General features: G+C 38.8%; 1 protein-coding gene across 3 annotated transcripts in view; it reads right to left on the bottom strand.

The window, feature by feature from the left end:
* FBXO11 (F-box protein 11) overlaps positions 1-18,494 on the bottom strand; it is a 72,530-nt gene that overhangs the window by 1,370 nt on the left and 52,666 nt on the right. For all 3 annotated transcript variants that reach the window (XM_027696493.1, XM_027696492.1, XM_027696494.1), the window contains exons 10-22: positions 15,905-16,011; positions 15,682-15,819; positions 6,809-7,026; positions 6,410-6,495; positions 6,234-6,328; positions 5,064-5,186; positions 4,879-4,964; positions 4,446-4,522; positions 4,189-4,332; positions 3,167-3,277; positions 1,954-2,061; positions 540-648; positions 49-147 (exon numbers count right to left, since the gene is read on the bottom strand). In XM_027696493.1, coding sequence (XP_027552294.1) covers positions 49-147; positions 540-648; positions 1,954-2,061; positions 3,167-3,277; positions 4,189-4,332; positions 4,446-4,522; positions 4,879-4,964; positions 5,064-5,186; positions 6,234-6,328; positions 6,410-6,495; positions 6,809-7,026; positions 15,682-15,819; positions 15,905-16,011 — 1,501 coding nt within the window. The remainder of the gene's footprint in view (positions 1-48; positions 148-539; positions 649-1,953; positions 2,062-3,166; positions 3,278-4,188; positions 4,333-4,445; positions 4,523-4,878; positions 4,965-5,063; positions 5,187-6,233; positions 6,329-6,409; positions 6,496-6,808; positions 7,027-15,681; positions 15,820-15,904; positions 16,012-18,494) is intronic.

Consider the following 18,494-nt stretch of genomic DNA (forward strand, 5'->3'; position numbering starts at 1 on the left):
CTTCCCTCATGCTCTCCGCACAGCCCCACGCCCTGGTCTGACACATACCTATCATGTCTAATGAATTCTACGTCATGTCCTTGATGGCACTTCTTAATGCAGTTCACACAGATGGCGTTGCGGTCCGTGGTGTTGCAGGTGTGACATCTGAAGGGAAAAGCAGCACATCAGGCATGAGCCAAAACCCGACGAGCTCTCCAGTAAAGGGCGGAACAGCACTAAGGAAGGGGGCACACAGGGCTGTAAAGCTTGGGATTTTTATGCAAACTTGGATTTCACAGCACGCTTTTTGCTGCATGTGTTGAAAATGCTTGTGCTGTGTAATCCCTCAGGCTGAGGTTCACAGTAACAATCTGTTTTCTTCAAGCCCACAGTAAATTCCAGACAATGGGAACTTGTTCAATCCTCCTGTTGCTGCTGAGTAAGAACACACATTTGTGTGTTCACTGACATACAGAAACTGTTCTAGGGGCCTTGTGGGAAGAGAAATAGTGTTTATTTGAAAACCTTACTGTAGGTGATGGGAAAGAACCTGTTACCTGTAGAAGTCATGCATCGGGTAGCTGGTGTAGCTTGAGATCTTATACAAACACTGGCCTCTACTGACAGCTTTCTCTATGGCATCTTGATTGTTCATTATTTTGTTATCTGTTGGAGGGAAAAAACAAATCCAGAACTAATCACACCTGGATCAATGACTTATTTTTTTTCCTTGAGGTGTTGAAGCAGAGGGCCCATTAGCGAGTTAGTTCTATACCTACATTTTAGTTTTGGAATTTACACGTATCAAATCCTCAATGCCAGCTCACAAGGCCCATGCCCAGAGTGCTGTGCATTCCTCAGGTGAGAAACACTGTTCTTCACTGCACACACAGCATAAAACACTTGACAGCCTCCATTTAAATACTGTGTGCAGTGGCCTGTGAATAAATGGTTGCAGACACAAGCCTTCCTAGCAGGCTTAAGTTTTGTGCTGAGGAGCCTGAAACCTGAATGTTTAAAAGTCTCTCATCTACCAGAAGGACTTTTACACATCCCTTAGGAAGAGAAAAAGGATTGCTCTTCCTCCATCAGAGTTTAGGAATGAGGCGCTTACCAACACAATGGAAGTGGAAATTAGGTCTGACCAGCTCCAACAATTAAAAGATGTGCCCAAGGCACAGGAAATTTGATAATCCCCTCTGTTATTCAGCTACTAGATCTTGTGTCAAGTCTTGAAGTGCACCTCAAACTAGTTTTGCCCACTCCCAATAGTGTCACAGCAGCAACTGATGCAGTCAGGAAGCCCGGGAGCTGTGAAATGGGGAGCCAGAGCTTTTGTTTAAAGTGGTGGAAAGGATCCATGGGAAGAGACTTAACAACTAAAACCAAGCATGTAAAAATTCTGCAAACTGAACCTTTTTCTTCTAGAATAACCTCCTGGAGCTGTCTGGCATTCAAACCATCATTCCCATCTCCTTCAACTGGATCTTGTCTCATGCACACTTCCCCACTATACATGAGAATTTTATGTATGTAAACTGTATTTTCTAAAACAAGTGATTTGGGATTGTGAATATTCATGCCTTTAGATCCTAAAAGTGAGGTGAGGTATGTTTCTTTACTGGACACTTGTTTTTGGATACATGAAAAAAGACTTTCCATTATACTAACTTAGAATTGGAGTTTGAGATGGGCCGAAGACCAGTAACAAGTTCAGAAGCCATTTTGAGACAGAAGCGCTAATAATAGTTTTAACATTATAGCAAAACCTTAAGCTACCTTTGAAAGTGTCTGTCTAAAAATCTTAACACAGCCTGACTGGGCCCATTACCTTCTGCTGGAACTCTTAGTCACAACTCAGCTTAAGGCAGTACCAAATCTGAGCCACAAAGGGTGCAATAAACCCAAGACCCAGCACGAAAGAAAAAAGTGGCAAGTGAACAAACACAACCAAGGAGGGCTCAGGCTCACCTTTCATCGTGACATTGACACCAGATGCTAGAAATAAACCTCCAAAGCGGTTGTTGAAAATCTGATTGCCTTCTAATGTTGCAGTCGCATGATTTGTTATTTCGATACCTTTATTGGGTCGGGGGAACAAAGAAGAGAAAAGAAAGTGGCAAAGTTAAATCCTTGGTGATTGTGCACTGGTACCTCTCTCACGTTCTTTATTTTTTAAAACCGTCATAAACTCAGGGGGAAACTGCACTGTAATTTGTTATAAAACTGAGGTTCAAATGCTGCTGTTGAGTCCTTTCAAAGAGCTGCAGCTGGCATGCACGGTTTCTGGGAGGAACACCCTGCTACTGGCTTATCTGATAATAAAATGGTACTATGATCAGGTATATTTTCAAGGGGGATATAATCTTTGGGTGGTTAAGGCTGTCATCTTCATGTACATTTGCAAGTTCTTGTGCACATACCTTACCCTTTTTAAAATATCTTTCTAAAAAAGTTCTCAAGATGGGAACCTAAAAATCATTTCTTTAACTCTTAGCTTTTATCAGTAACCCGTGTCTTCCAAGTCATTTGTCCGGGACTGCTCTTGACAGCAACCTATCCTTCCCCCCCACCACACTGAAACAACACCTTTAGAGGCTCTTCTCAGAAAACTTGCTTCTTCTGAAAGAAAGATGGGAGAAAACTCAAGAATGCAATTTTAGTTGAAATGGAATGGAATGCAAGAAGTATGGAACTGCGATGATTAAACAGTAAATTGCCAAAAAATCACTGTTAAACATTTTTCATCTCTTTTGGAGTAAGAAACACTTATATTTGTAATTTGTCTAGTTTATGGAGTGAGAAAGTTGAACTTGAGATGCAATTCAAATCTCTTCAAAATGTATATTTGCTCAGTTTCCTAAGTTTTAAAGCAGTGATAAAATATTCAAACCAGCATCCAGCAGATCAACTATGAATATGTCCTAGACAACTTTATCAATTACTTCTAAAATAAAAAAAAGAAAAAGTATTTCATTAAAAAAATGAGAAGAGAGTATGTGTCACTTCTCAACATGCTACTAATTCCAGAGACTTTTATAAACATATTCTGAATTTTCAAATGACTTCTAGAATACAATGTTAAAATGTCTAAATACCATAGTGTAAAGAAACTCAGAGTTAGCTTTGTGAAGAGCCTACTCCAAGCTCCAACACTTCCAAATTTGATTTAAACAACACAAACCTGCAGCAAATCCATCAAATATTCGGTTTTTCCTTAGCACAGGGTGGCTGTTGGTGCTGATAAGAACACCAGCTTGAGCATTCCTGAAGATATCATTCTCTTCCAGAAGACCTACGACAGACCAACACACAAGACATTTGGGCCTGGTAACATTTCCTGACCTGTAACCATTCTGTGACACACTTTCAAAAGATCTCATCTGTTATCACCCTGCTGATTCCTTTCATTTGGAGAATACCCACCAACAGCACCAAAGTCAGTGCTACAATTTTAAAGTAATTGGCAGTGTATAATCTTGGAAGTGTATTTTTTCAGTACAAAGGATAGAATTTGGGATCGTAAGCGTCATTACAGAGAACTAAGTCTTTTCACTTTCCAAATTCTCTTCAATTTTTCCAACACCTTTCTGTTCTTGTCTTCTAAAACAAGCAGCCTGCTAAAGCCAAGCTTCACTTGCATTTTTTTGTTATTGCAGGACAGGATTACTTTGAAATGCTTAACTTAGAATTAAAGCTTGTTTACAGCAAGCGATTATCTACAAAATATGAGAAGCTGATATCAGGACACACAAGTCAGGAGATTTCAGACAGGGACCACTTCTAAGTTTACAAGTATACAAGAGATTCCTTAGAGATCTGTCTTCCCCCCACTCCCTAAATCTTGGACATTGGCAGAACCTGAACTGTTCAGGTGCATGATTTTGGCTACGTGACTTGAATTCAATACTGTATTTCAGTCAAATGGCAAAGCTTACAAAAGCAGATGGGATAAAAGTACTGTCCTAAGCAGCAATCTAACAGTCGTCTTGGATGAGATTAATTACCTCTCTGCCTCCCACAGATTTCAGTATTACTGGTGTAATTAAGGCTAAAAAGCATCTGGGTATGTTCCCTATAACTTTCTTATTACTTCAGAAGACAAGAGCTACATTTCTAAAGAGCACTTTAAAGAGGACACTGTTTAATCTGAAATTAAACTCTTATCCAGAATATTCAGTATATGCCAGTAAGAGAAAAAACTACCTCTTCCCCCATTAAATATACAGATGCCTCCATCTCTTCCATCATGGATTTTATTTCTTCTTAGTGTAGGATTACTGTCTGTTTTAATCCACACACCAGCCATTGCATTATCAAAAATTTCGTTGTCTTCTATAAATCCAAGCCCTGAAATTGACGGAAGGGTGGAAAAAAAAATAAAATCAAGAAGGATAATAAATGATAAGAGATAACATTGCAGAGCATAAACAATTCTGGATAAACATGAAAAACAAACCTACCAGAATTATAGACAAGAATACCACCATTCTGACCACCCCAGATCTTGTTGCGTCTAATTTTGGGGTTGCTTCCAGTTCTAGAGTAAAATGTAAGCAAAGAAGTAATTTAAAACAGTTTACTACATCCCAAGGTCAAACATTTAAAACACATTTAAAGAAGTGCTCCATAGATCTCACTGCTTAAAAACCTTAGTAAAATACATTTTTTTCCAAACATGCAAATATATTTTAGCTTTACAGACTCCAAGGGCCACCACACATTCTAGTCAATATTTGGGCTCTATTAGTAATAACTTTCTTATAGGTTAAAACACAGGGTGTTCAAATATACTGGATTTCAAAAAAAGTTATTTTTATAAACAAAATGACAAGAACAGTCAAAAAGACACAAAAGGGCACATCTGTTTTGACATAAAATCAGAATAAATGTTACCTTATCTGAACCCCTGAGTACATGTGATTATAGATGTCATTGTCTTCTAACACGCCATGTCCATTGTCATAAAAATAAACTCCAACCTAACACATCAAGAATTAAATTATTAGTTCCAAAGTAATGAGGCATAAAACCACAGACTTTCTTTTGTGGCCCTTTTGTAACCACAGAGCAAAACTCACTTGTTTTCCACTGTGTATTCTGTTTCTCCTCAAGACTGGAGTGCTCCCTGTTGTCACCCAGACTCCAGCCAAAGTATTGCTGTAAACTTCGTTTTCCTCAATCACACCTTGTCCTTTTTCATGCTAAATCAAGATGATTTAAGAGTTGAGAAAACCTGCTAATCGCCAGTACTGTTTTTCCTGCTGTATACATCCCTCCCCAACGTGGCTTCTTTACTGTAGCAAAGTAATTCCTTTCTATTTGAGTACATTTTTTCACCTTTTTTTTTTCCCCCCTAAACAGCACATCATGATTTTCTATGTCTGCCATGAAACACCCTGCATGTAAATCCTTATATTCCAAGGCTCTGCAGTGGTATTTGCAAATCTCTGCTGGCTGTTGGCAGCATAGCTGCTCCCCAGCACTGTGCACTCACATGACAGCCCTGGCATGTGGTTCCTAAACCTACACCCAGCCCTGTCCACTAGGAGGACAAAAAACTGGCAGTACTATCCCCACCACATGTTTGGGCTCCGAGGTAAAGCACCAGTGTCCTTGGTCAGGGGAAGCTGTTCTGGTTAGATTTACACAATGAACAGATGAAGCTGCACACCTGCAGCATTAGCTGAACCTTAGGTAACTTCTGGTAGAAAGCTACACAAATGTTTCTCAAAATCTGATATTGCTAAAGGCAACCTGACAGCTCTTTCAGTTCAGTCAGCAGAGCCTTGCACACACTGGAAATTGTGCTTTATTCCCCACTTCTACAATACACAACTGTACAGAAATTGCAATGTAAATCACCCTGAAGGCATTAAAAAAAATCTTATTTGAGGTTAGTGGTAAACACATTACACTCCTTAAGAGCTGAGCAGACTTCTATTTTTTTAAAAATAATGATATACTACTATGAAAACTAAGCCTTTTCAAAAAGCTTTTAACCAAGAAATGATAAAATTCTGTAATCTATCCTATTTTAAATATTTTACTCTGTAATAGGAAAAATTTAGTGGCATTCATAAAAGCCTTCATGTTTTAAATATCATCAGCAGCTTCCGTCTCTTACAATGAACCTAGTTTAGAACACAAGAAACTCAATCATTCTAAGCACAAACATTTTACAGAGTACTCTTCTCTAATGTTTATAAAACAGAAGACAAGTTTGTAGCCTGTTTGTAGGTTGTACTTACTACGTAAATTCCACCATGTTGACCATCGTGAATCTTGTTGTGTCGAACTATGGGACAGCTGTTTGTTCGAATCTGTATTCCTGCTAATGCATTACCTGTTAACAGAAGTGTTATTTAATACTACTTAGATATTCACTTTTCTCAGAATTCAAAGTGTAACAAGCAAATCAGCTTACCATAAATGTCATTTCCTTCAATAAGGCCTCTTCCATCACCAAAGATATAAACACCACCTTGATTCCCATTAAAAATTGCATTGCCCCTAGGAAACAAAAAAATCCACATTATGAAGAATGGTTCTCATCTACTGTACAATACTACAGTATGTAGTGTCTAGGACTGTACACTACTCAGATTTAAAATAAAGACCTTATGTTCTGTCGCTTTGAGAAAGATCTACCTCCAGGTGTGTACACAAATTAAAAATGCAGTTCAACTGAATACAGACAGAAATTTCATTTCTACATATACAGCAGTACTTATAGTTCATTATAATTAAATGAAATTAAAGTGCACTTCCTCCATCCCCAGCAAATCTCTTCTAAGCAGTGAAATATCAATGAGGAAAACAATACCTTATTGTTGGGTCACTGTTTGAGGTAATCCAAACACCTGCAAAATTGTTTGCATAGATTTTGTTCTCTATGAATTGTCCTCTTCCTTTTTCATGAACATAGATTCCTCCAGTCTGGCCATGATGGATTTCACACCGCACTACCGTTGGATTAGCATATGCTTTCACTTCAAAGCCTGCTATCCTGTTTCTATGTATGTTGCAGCTTTCAAAATAACCCTTAGGACACAAAACATGCAGTTTCCTGGTTAGAAGTCCTTTCTAAAATGAAGGTTATTCCCTCCCCTCCCTCCCTTCTAAAGACAATCCTCATTTAAAAGGAAACAGTACCAAAACTGACAACATGTAAGTACTTACATAGGTAATTAAAACAACTACTGCCACTATGTAATTTCATTCCCCCCCCCCCCAAAATACTGTGTTTGCATTGCTATTTATTACTACCCACGCAACACCAAGCAAAAATGGCAACTCTGCATATAGTACCTTGAACAGGACTCAGTATTATGTTACCTTAGCTGCTCCTGAGGATCAGACTCCTCTCAAAGGCCATAAAGCCCACAGGCTCAACAAAAAGAAGACAGTGCTATGGAGAAGACTACCTACTTGTTTTCAGACCAAGAACTATATATATTTGGTAAAAATATGGTTTATTTATGAAGAAGTGTGCTAAATTTCTTTGAAACAACTAGTCAAAATAAATACATAAGAATGTGGGAGTTTAGTAATTTTTCCAGGGCTGGACTGGTCTGAATGGCCAACTGGTAAACTTTTTTCCCTTCTTCCCTTTTTTAAATGGTATGCACTTCCACTTAAGGCACTGCAGTAGTAGCAGTAAACCTACAACAGAACAATATTTAAACAAGTGCATTATAAACAAAGGCCATTGCACAAATCCATCCCCAGCACGCTCCTTCTATGCCAACAAGCACTCATGTAGCAGCACGATGAACTGGTCCATCTGAAAATTAATCTGGCAAAATAGCTGTTTTCTGCCCAATGATTTCTCTGATTCTAATGCATTCCAGGACCTTGCAAAGGAATTGTGTCAGTCCTTTGAGAGCATTTTTCTGAAACAGTCTCAGAGCATTTTGATACTCAATTCAACCTATTCTTGAGGTGAACTTTAATGGTATTTCATGCCCATTTTGCCCAACTAAAACAACAGACACTAAACAACTGAAAGACAGGAAGCATCTCTTACTGGAGATGGTAGACAATCACCAAGTGATATGTTTTAATCTGTGGATGGCCTAGATGCAAGCTCTTGAAAGCTCTAACACAGACCACCTCCAGCAAGCAGCTGCAGAGAGCAGGACTAACAACAGAGCACGTGACATTCAGAGCAAGGCTCTGCTGCTGACAAACAACCGAAACTGCACTGCCCCTTCCATCCAAGAACACACGGTTGAAAGATCAAGTGAACCACTCTCAGTTCTTTCTTTCCTCCTAGACATCTGTCTCTCTGTGCCCTGCAAAGCCCTCTATAGTGCAAACAATCTATATGATTCCACCTTTAGTTGTAGCAGTACCAGTCTTCACAATGCAAAAAGATTACCTGTGTAATGAGCTGATAACATTCAGTTATAGGTATATAGGCAAAACATCTGACCCAAAAATAAGGTCATGACTTTCAATGATCTTTGTCACCCCCACAGGCACCTCGTCCAAACACCCTTTTTCCTGTAGCCACCTAAGTCATTTAGAGTCACTCATCATGAAACTTGTTATACTTGTGAAGTAAAAAAAAAGCACAATTCCTGCCACTGCTCAGAGTAACTGGATTCCAGTGTTTGTACTCACATGATCTACCACCTGGAACACCTCAAGCCTGGAGCTTCTACTACTTATCATGTGGAAATTACTCAATTTACTGCCAGCCTAGGTAGTCAGCAACCTGTTTCACTGTGCTGTGAATTGCTATGGGACTCCATCAAAAATGTTTTGATTACAAAAAAGTAGAAATACATCCAGTTGAATGAGGAAGTCAAGATAGCATGCACTTCTCTCTACTCTGAGGATTGCAGCCAGGAAAGACACTGCATGGATTAAACATTCTCCAAAAAAAGTACTATTCCATGTGCACAGCTTGGCTCCCCAGACTCCTCTGGGTGACAAATAAAAAAGTCAAATGGAAGATGCCTACTTTCTGTCAATATTCTGAATACGTTTTTTTCAAGGACTTTGAAGAAATCCAATCCTAAGTGACTCAAGATGTTTTCAGAGTTCTCAAGGAAGCTACATGCTAACAGACTGGGGAATCTAAAAATCTCCTCAGAAATACACCCTCATGCCAAGAGGCAGTCTTTTGGACTTCTTATCCCAAAAGGAAACACTTTTTTTCCTCATTTTCACCTAAAATGAAGCCCTCAGAGAAACTTAAGTAAGACAATTTGGCATAAAGGCAAGCTTGATTCTCTTAATGGAATACATAATTTCAATTAAAATATTACTAAACATGGTCTGATATATTTTTAAATACTTCACACATTACCCTCCCTTCGAGGGCCAAATGATGGCACCATGATGAAAGAAAAGAAGTATTTCAGGTGCACTTCATCACAGCCATTTAGGATGCCATGAAGGAGCTGCAAACAAACAGAGCCTTTATCATGTGGTCTGCAATATCTCCACAAGCTTCAGCAGCACTGTTATTTAACAGTATGGAAATTTTGGCTAAAATACTTTTAATTCTTGAAAACAATACCATATACTCTGTAGCTTTTTAACTTGCTTGGAAATTAAGTGAAAGAGAAGGCTCCTTCCCTTCTGCTTGTGTCTCAGTGTATCTACATAACATGCAACTTCAGGAAGGAACAGAAGAGGTACCTGTAGATACACTGTGCTCTGCTCACTACATCCTAAGAATACCATAACATCACTTGACAGCACAGTACAAGTGTAATTTCTTCAGAAAGCAGAAAATGGAAGCTTCACAATCACTGCTCTTCTACCTTCTCTAAAAAATGTTGGACCACTGATTCAGAAAAAACTGAGAATCTGCTGTTAAGCCTCTGTGAGGGAAATGCTCCTACAAAGAGGGAGAATAAAATAAACTAAAACTTTATGTCAGATAATTTTATAAGGTTGACTGCTGGGTCAGAAAGTCAAGGCTTTCTGCTAGGTAAGATCCTGTAACATTCAATATTCATAAAAAGAAACTGCATTAAAGAACCCACTCCAGCTCCATTGGAGTCAGCTTAAGCTGAACTGCTGGCTTTGAGCTGTCGTGGTTAAACCCAGTGGACTTCCACAACTTTTGAGATCATGTCTGACCATTACCTGTGTGCATCATTATTAAACTGAATTCAGTCAAAACAACAGAACTGCTGTTTGTCAGAAACATATACTCTCATTCCCAGACTTCCTATTTCCTATGCCATTTTCTGTTGATACAACAACTTCTTTGGCCCAAATTCACCGCTTAGGGAGGGCTAAAACTTATATCAGTCTCTAAGATGCACCCTGGCAATCCCTGGTATCTTTTCAACCACCAGAGCTAATTCCCTTCAAAAAGCATCGTTGTGCCTTTGAACCGTAGCCTCTCAAAGATGTCTAGTGGATCCCAAGAAATCATATATGGGTTCAGACAACATTTCCTCTTTGGAAAGTCAACAATGAAATTGTTTCCAAGTACGGAGATAAATGATCTATTATCCACAAACCTTACTGCCAGCTCCAGCTATAACCAATACCACCATTAGACACAGCCTGCTCCTTTCTTACCACTTCTGTCTCACAGCACACACAGTCTGCCCAACACACAGCTCTTAAGCTCCGTCCAGCTGTCAGGCAGCTCAAGCCCAGATCCTTTATGGAGACTCTGCTAGGAAGCTATTAAGGTCAGGAAGGTCAATATCCCTCCCCTGCATAGAGGGATTGCAAGCCTTATACTGCCTTCACCTCCTTCTAAGACTCATTTTCAAGTGTACTGGGTATTTTGCTTGTGCTTTGTGGTGGTTTCTGGTTATCATCATTTAGCAGAAGAAGAGTCTGGATGACACATCACCTGGCAGTGCCAGGACTGCAAAGAAAAAGAGGCCCTTATGATTAATAAGGAAAAGGAATACAGGAGACATGTGGAAAAAGTACTACAGATCTACACAAAAATACCAAGTTGTAAGGAAACTCAAAATACCTTGGTAGTAGCTTTCTGCTTGAAAAATCCTAACTATTAAAAAGTAGCTCTGCACATCAGATTTATTTAAAATGCCAGGCAAAGCACTCGCTGTGTGCACAAGATGACAGCTACAGTGACAGAAAGCGTGGGCAAGAACGAACCGCTGCAACCTGTTAGGATCTGAGCAGGCAAAGCAATCACACACAAACACCACAGGAATGATAATGTTGATGTTCTCACAGGTACACTGTGAATAGAAAAAGATGCAATGACAAAGATGGGCTGCTGAACAGCTGGACAAACTCAGAAGACTTTTTACATCAAGACAAACACAGTAATTGAACTCTGATGTTTTTTTCTTTCTGCATGTTGTCTAGTTTAACAAACACTGCTTAAAGGGTTAAAATTTTAAAAATGATGGGGTTTTGTTTGCTGCTTTTCTTCTCAGAGGAATTTTCCCCCATTTATTTCTAAAAGGACTATTTTTTCTTTCTCTGTCTCAAAGATCACAACATTACAGAAACAGAGGTATTTCATGTTACTATTTGAACAACACAGATATTTTAAGAAAAAAAAAGATAACTGTGCAAGCTTCCTAAATATTTATTAATGCTGGTATTCCCAAAAGGGTAAGAAAAGAAAAACAAACAAACAAACAACAGGAGATCAAGATAGAAAAAAATTAACTGCTTAGGAGTATCTGACTCTGTGCCAGTTTAATCAAATAGCAATTAGAAATGTGACTGACAACAGAAAAAATATGTTTATAAAAATTTGTCTCCCAAAGCCTGGAATGGTCTTTATTTGAAAGTTGGTGCACTTCATAAAAATTCAAATGCAACATAAAGAAAATCACATCCCAGATGCAAAAACAAACCCTTTGTTTTTAGTGTACAGCAAAAGGCCAATTGAGTTTTAATCTAGTCTGTATAGAAACTGGCATATGCCTAATTTTTTTTTTTTGACTTATATACACACTTCCTTAAAATGAGCTGTAGTACTTAAAAGACTCAGCTGTAAACTAGTTAAAATCACCCAACTTAGACACATGCTGCTATACTTTCATTTCATCAGAAAAAAACCCCAACCAAGTAATAGTGAGTTTTGTGGTTCTCATTTGGGAGCAATGAAAATGAAGACTATTATGCCTAGATCTCAGCTTTAAACTGTAAAATTATGCTTATTCTTACAGTAAGTTGGAACTTCTCTGTTGTTTGCATACAGCTACTAAATACAATTTATGACAGATGTCTGGTAACTTGTCACAGGCAACTGCAGGAGAGGTCAGGGTAAGGCACTGAGGGCTGCCAATGTTATGCTGCATTTTTAATGCCTGCTTGTTAAACCTTCCACAGAGCACTAAGGCAAACATCAGAATATTGCCAGTTTAGAAATAAGAGGTTAAGATCCTACAAGTATCAAAACACAAAGAACAGTCTGAGAACATGAAACTCAAAAACTGAAAAACAAAGCACTCTTGAACCTTTCAGAGCCAGCACTCCAGCACAGAAACCCACGGGAAAAGAACGTGTAGGGTTGGAATTCAGCACTGGAATGTACTTATCCCACTTCACAGTCACAAGCAATATAAAAAAAATAAATACATCCCACAAAGTAACAGAAGGGAAGCAAGAGAAATGAATGCAGAAAAGCCATTGAGTTGTTTAGGTATATAGAATTTGTATCTGAAAGATACCATGTCACTTTGTCACTTAATGAGTATGTAAATATTACCAATGATGTAATTTCATTAACTCTATCACTAGGCATGATCCATAAGAGAGGCTGATGCCAAAGCAGACTTTGAGATGGGAGCACAGAATCTTTCAAAGGAGTTTATGACTACGAAGTATTTCAATAATATTTGCAGCTGAGATTAATATTATTCACAGGTTCTTTTTAATGTGCCAGTGTTTCCTCTGAACAAAACAGAAACATTTATTTCTACTCCATTTTGCTTGTGATATCACAGTGACCACAGCACTGAAACAGGCTTTTCATCGGTAAGAAAACAGATCAAATATACTTTTATTTAAAATTAATAAACTGAATTCAGCCTGGCTTTTAATTTTTTTTAATACTTCAGTATTCATATATTTCATATTTATACTTCAGTATTAAACAAGAAGCAGCTCCTAGCCAGACTTTCCAATTAACCCTCAAGCCTACACACAGACACCTTTCCTCCAGGAGTTACTAAACCACTCCGCTTTACCAGTTTTTCTATAGCTGAAATCACTTCATTAAACGTTTCCAAGACTAAGTCTTGGAGGGATGTATGGATATATGTATCCACTGAAGCAGATTAGTAGTGCTTGTATAATATGTTTGTACAGCTTAATACAGTCCAAACAATGAGATAATATAAAACAAAGACATAACATCTTAAGTTTGCCACCACTCTTCACAAAACAGCCAAACAACTACATCTCTAGAGAACAGAAAATGATGTGAAGCAATCAATCAGAAGGCTGCCAGCTGGGCATTCTTCTGGACTGGTGCAATCTTGCCCCACACAGAATAAATATGCTCCTTAAGAAGTAACTACGAGAGCAGAAAAGAGGCACCTAACAGCAGAATCCCATCACGTTTCTCACCTTCCACTGGAAAGAAGATTTTATGCCAGGAGCAAAAACAGCAGCGTTCTGTGACCTGTTTACCTTCCACTGAAATCAGAAAACTGCAAATCCAACAGCTACAACTAAGCACTGCCTCGATCCTTCATTCCCACCTCCCCAGCAAACTGGATGAAAAGGAGAAAGGTCTCACTAGTTTCTGTCCACAGTGGATTTTCTGTTAATACTATTTCCAGTCTGCCAACTCTCATCAAAAACCTCAGGAGATCTGGGTTGGAACTTGCTGAGGGTTCACTTGATCCCACTGTCCATGTCACTGATGAATGGTACTAGTACAGACACTGAGGGACACAACTTGTCACCAATCTCCATCCGGACCTCGAGCCGTTGGTATCTCCCCTCTGGATGTAACTATCCAAACAATTCCTCACCACCAAACAGTCTATCCATCAAATCCACATCCCTCCAATTTAGAGAGAAGGATGTTGTGGGGGACTGTGTCAAAGGCCTCACAAAAGTTAAATGGCATCTGTAGCCCTTCCCTTGTCCACTGATGTCACCCCATCACAGAAGGTCACTGGGTTGGTCAGGTAGGTCCTGCCCTTGGTGCAGCCATGCTGGCTGTCCCAGATTACCTCTCCCTGTCTTCCATGAGCCTTAGCAGAGCTTCTAGGAGGATCTGTTGCATGATCTTCCCAAGCACAGGGGTGAGGAGTTCCCAGGATCCTCCCTTCTGCCCTTTCTTAAAACTGGGTGCAAGGTTTCCTTTTTTCCAGTCATCAGGGACTTCACATGACTGCCATGACTTTTCAAATATCATGGAGAGTGGCTTGGCAACCACATCAGCCAATTCCCTTGGGACTCTGGGATGCAACTCATCAGGTCCCATAGACTTGGATACGTTCAGTTTCCACAGGTGGTCATGAACCTGATCTTCTACAGTGGAAGGGACTTTGTTCTCCCAGTCCCTGCCTCATGGTCCATCCACTCAAGAGGTGCAGGAAGAAAGACTGCCAGTGAAAGCTGAGACAAAGTGTTGTTGAGTACCTCAGCCTTCTCCTCATCTCGTTACCAGTATTGCTCATCAGTGGGGTTGCTTTTTTTTTTCACATTCCTTTTCTGGATGACATACCTGCAGAAATCTTTCCTGATATTCTTTGCATCCCTTGCCAAGTTCAGCTCCATCCACACCCTGGCCTTCCTGACCCCCTCCCTACACAATTGGACAGTGTCTCTATACTCTTCCCAGGTCACCCGTTCCTGCTTCCACTGCCTGTGCATTTCTTTCTTGGCCTTGAGTCTTACCAGCGGGTCTCAACTCAGTCATGCTGGTCTCTTGCCTTCCTTTCCTGATTTCTTACACCTGTGGATCAAGAGCTTTTGCACCCTATGGAAAGCATCCCTAAAAATCGGTCATTTTAAGAGTGACCAGAAGAAAACCGCTCATTTTATTAGCTGGGTGGGGGGAATTGGGAGTTTGTCATTCAAGCAGGAGAAACAATGATTTGGCACTGTTTGGTAGTCATGCAGAATATTCTCCTAAAACAAATCAGCAAATAATCATCTTTTATTTCAGGGGCAAAAATCCATTCTGTTTACTTCAAGGGCTATCAATCTTATTACTCACTACTTTACGTGTACTGGGAAGCTATCACCCTCACCCCACACAAACAAACATTTTTATGAAAGAGGATCTGAATTCTGATATGAAATTCTGTTTCAAAATTCCACAACTAATTCCATGCTACAAAAGTCCCTCTTCCCAGAGAAGTTGTTTCAGAGTTTTAACACTAAAATAAGGTTAAGTCTCCACAGAGCATGTTTTTTAATTTCTAAATCTTCCAGCACCTTATTTTTGTTCCATTTCAAAGGGAAAAGAATGAAGCATAAATGTAAGCCTACCTATTTCAAGAGGTATTTTGTCACTGTAACATAATACAATGTAACAGGCTGCCAATCAACTGCAAAAAGCTTGCCTAAACCTCTTTCAGCTAAAATTGTCTTTAAAGTGAAGTCTCCCACTGAAGGGCAAGAGAACAGCAGCAGGCATATTTTAAAGCATCTGTTCATAAGTAAAAGCATGTTTTTTTAAACATTTCTTCAATGACAGGCAAAATGTGAAGGCTTCAGTTACACAACATCTGTATTTCTTTCTTCAAAAGAAAATATATATGTTACCATGCCATGGTCAAAAGTGAAAACTCCAACGTCACGTCCATGGTGAATGTGATTCCGTCTGATAATGGGATTTCCATGGTTTTTAACCCAAATCCCTGCTAATGCATTATTGGATATCTCATTGTCCTCATATATTCCCTGGGAAATAAAAATGTAAATTAAGACAGGAATCAAGAACAGAAAACAGTTTTATCAAAGTAGAGAAATTCATATAGAAAATTACCTGTGCATGGTCTGTAATATAAAGTCCAACATTTTCACAGTCGCTGATGTTACAGTGTTTAATAGTAGGACAAGCTCCCTGGCCACTAACGCATACTGCAGAGCCAACTGGAAGAAAACAGTACAGTTACCATAGCTTCAAAGCATAGTGTATTTATAAATAGTCTGGCAGTGCTTTCGCAAGAAAAGTTAGTGTGAACTGATATTTAAAAAAGATTCAGCGTGGCCAGTGCCAAAGCATTGCAAGACACTGGCAGAAAAACACTAATGTCATCATTTTGCAGATGCAAAAATCACGGTAGGAGTTGCTTTAAAAATCACTCTGCCACGGTTATACATCTGCCAGGACAATGGTTTATATAATAATTCATGCTTATGAAAGTTCTTATTTATTTCCCTGCATTTGACCCACTGTATACTGACCACAATAAAGGACAACAGAAATAGAAAAAATTTCTATGCTAATTACTGCTTTGTTTTACTTCCCTTTAAACTTTCATAACTCAGTACTTCAAAGAGGGCAAACAAATAATAATTTTGTAGCATACAAAGACACACTGTCTAACCAGAGATGAGCAGGACACAAATGCACAATCTCAAGTACAGACGAAACATCAGGAACCAACAGGTCTCTTCTTGGCTGAGTTACAAAGCTCTTTGAATGATTTCAGCTATCATACCTTAACCTAGAAAATAAACCTTTTTCAGGAAACTAGGACTCAAACTGCTCAGGTCTTCAGCAGATCACCTCAATTCCCTGAATCCCATGAAGTATGAAAATATTAAATTCTGCAGCCACTAAAAATCAACAGCAGATTCACAGTGATTTCTGAAAGCTAAGACCTTGTCTCAGGGTACTTGGTCTATGTAACACACACCATCACTAAATAACCAAGCCAGTACCTGCTCTGTCAGTAAGTTTTCATATAGCCTTCTAGCAAATTACCACAAAGACTGTACTTTAATAATTCACAGCCTCATTTACAAAGAGTTTATTTTTTTAATTCCTACAGATATTATTTTGATTGTCTAGTCTGACCTTATGAATAATACAGGCTATACTAATTCCCTGAATTAAGTCCTGCTTCAATTCTAGTAGCAGGAACTTCAACACATTATCTCTTAGAAACACATTTAATTTTGACTCTATGATTTCCAGCAACTGAGAAACCAGCATAAAGCTTGTTAGCTGGTTACAGGGCTGTTCCCTTTTAATTTACACTTTAATTGCTCATCTGAATTCCTCCAGCTTTAGCACACAGTTACTGGTTCTCTTTACACCAACGTATGCCATACCCAACACACACACGTTTAGTGCAAGCAATTTTCTCCTTCAGCCTTCTCCTTGACAAAGTAACAAACTGCAGTCAGTGTGTTTTTCACTACAACTGAATTTTTCTGCTTTACCTTATATGACTTTTCATTGAACTGTTTCTAAATTTTCTAACATGTTGCTATGGACACCAGAAAAGAGCACTTTATTCTGAAGTAGGACTAAGCAGAGGCGTTAACGCAGTCTCTCTACTTCTGCTCAGTATTCCCAGAGGTGTAACTAAGGATCACATCAGTTCTTTCGGCCACTCGACTACACGAGGGCTCATATTTAGCAGTTCCCCCACTGTGACTCTCTAAGCTTTCCCCAGCTTTCCAGGAGGGAGGTTTATCACTTAGAAGGAGGAACAAACATGAGCTGTGTGTATAACTTTGCACTTGTCCAGACTATAGTGAATAGTGTTTGACAGCCCAACTACCAAAAAAGGTCACAGCAACCAATCCTCCTGGTTATTTATAAGATTACAGTTATAGTATATTCTTATTATATCTATAATGCTCTATAATATAAAGTCCTTATTCTCTAGAAGTCTCATCAATATGCATCTTATTTATTTTTTTCAAGTCATTACGTGGCTTAAAGCCAAGAAGTCATTTTTGAAATAACCACAAAAAAAGCCATTTATAGTTACCCTGAAAGTTATTTTTCATCTATTTGGTGTGTGGTCTGGTAATTCTATAGAATTCTAATATTTTAAGGCACTATATGCACAAGTCAAGTACTTTTCAAGGATCAATGTAATTATACTGGGACTGTTGCCTTCTTTTAGTCAAAGAAAGTAGTAAAAAATGCTAACAGTGTGATGCAACCATTATAACTTTCTGTAAACATACAATCATTTGATTCAATCATAAATTTTAAATTCTTGATTAACCAAACTCCTTCATTTACTACCTCATTATTCTACCAAGGATCAACAGACAGTAGTCATGCCATACTTCATCCTGTGTAGTCTCCCTCCATACTACCTCCCCCAGGGACATACACCATCTCACCCAGGTTTCAAGTTACTGTTGATAGATAATGGGAGCCCAGAGAATTTCTTGGTCAGTTCTTTTTAAACTCCTGCATGATTTTAGAATGTCTATTTTTACAGCTGTTTAACCTCATCCACGGTTACTGTCAAGAGTGGAACATATTTCATTATCCCTCTAGGGTATGAGCACATTTATCAATCCTGCCTATTCTCATTAAATATGGAACAAAAATTACACAACACTTCGCCATTCAAATTTTTCCATGCTATGATGGATCAGCA

This window comes from Neopelma chrysocephalum, unplaced genomic scaffold, assembly GCF_003984885.1.
Source record: "Neopelma chrysocephalum unplaced genomic scaffold, ASM398488v2 Primary Assembly neopelma1_108, whole genome shotgun sequence".
Taxonomy (NCBI): domain Eukaryota; kingdom Metazoa; phylum Chordata; class Aves; order Passeriformes; family Pipridae; genus Neopelma; species Neopelma chrysocephalum.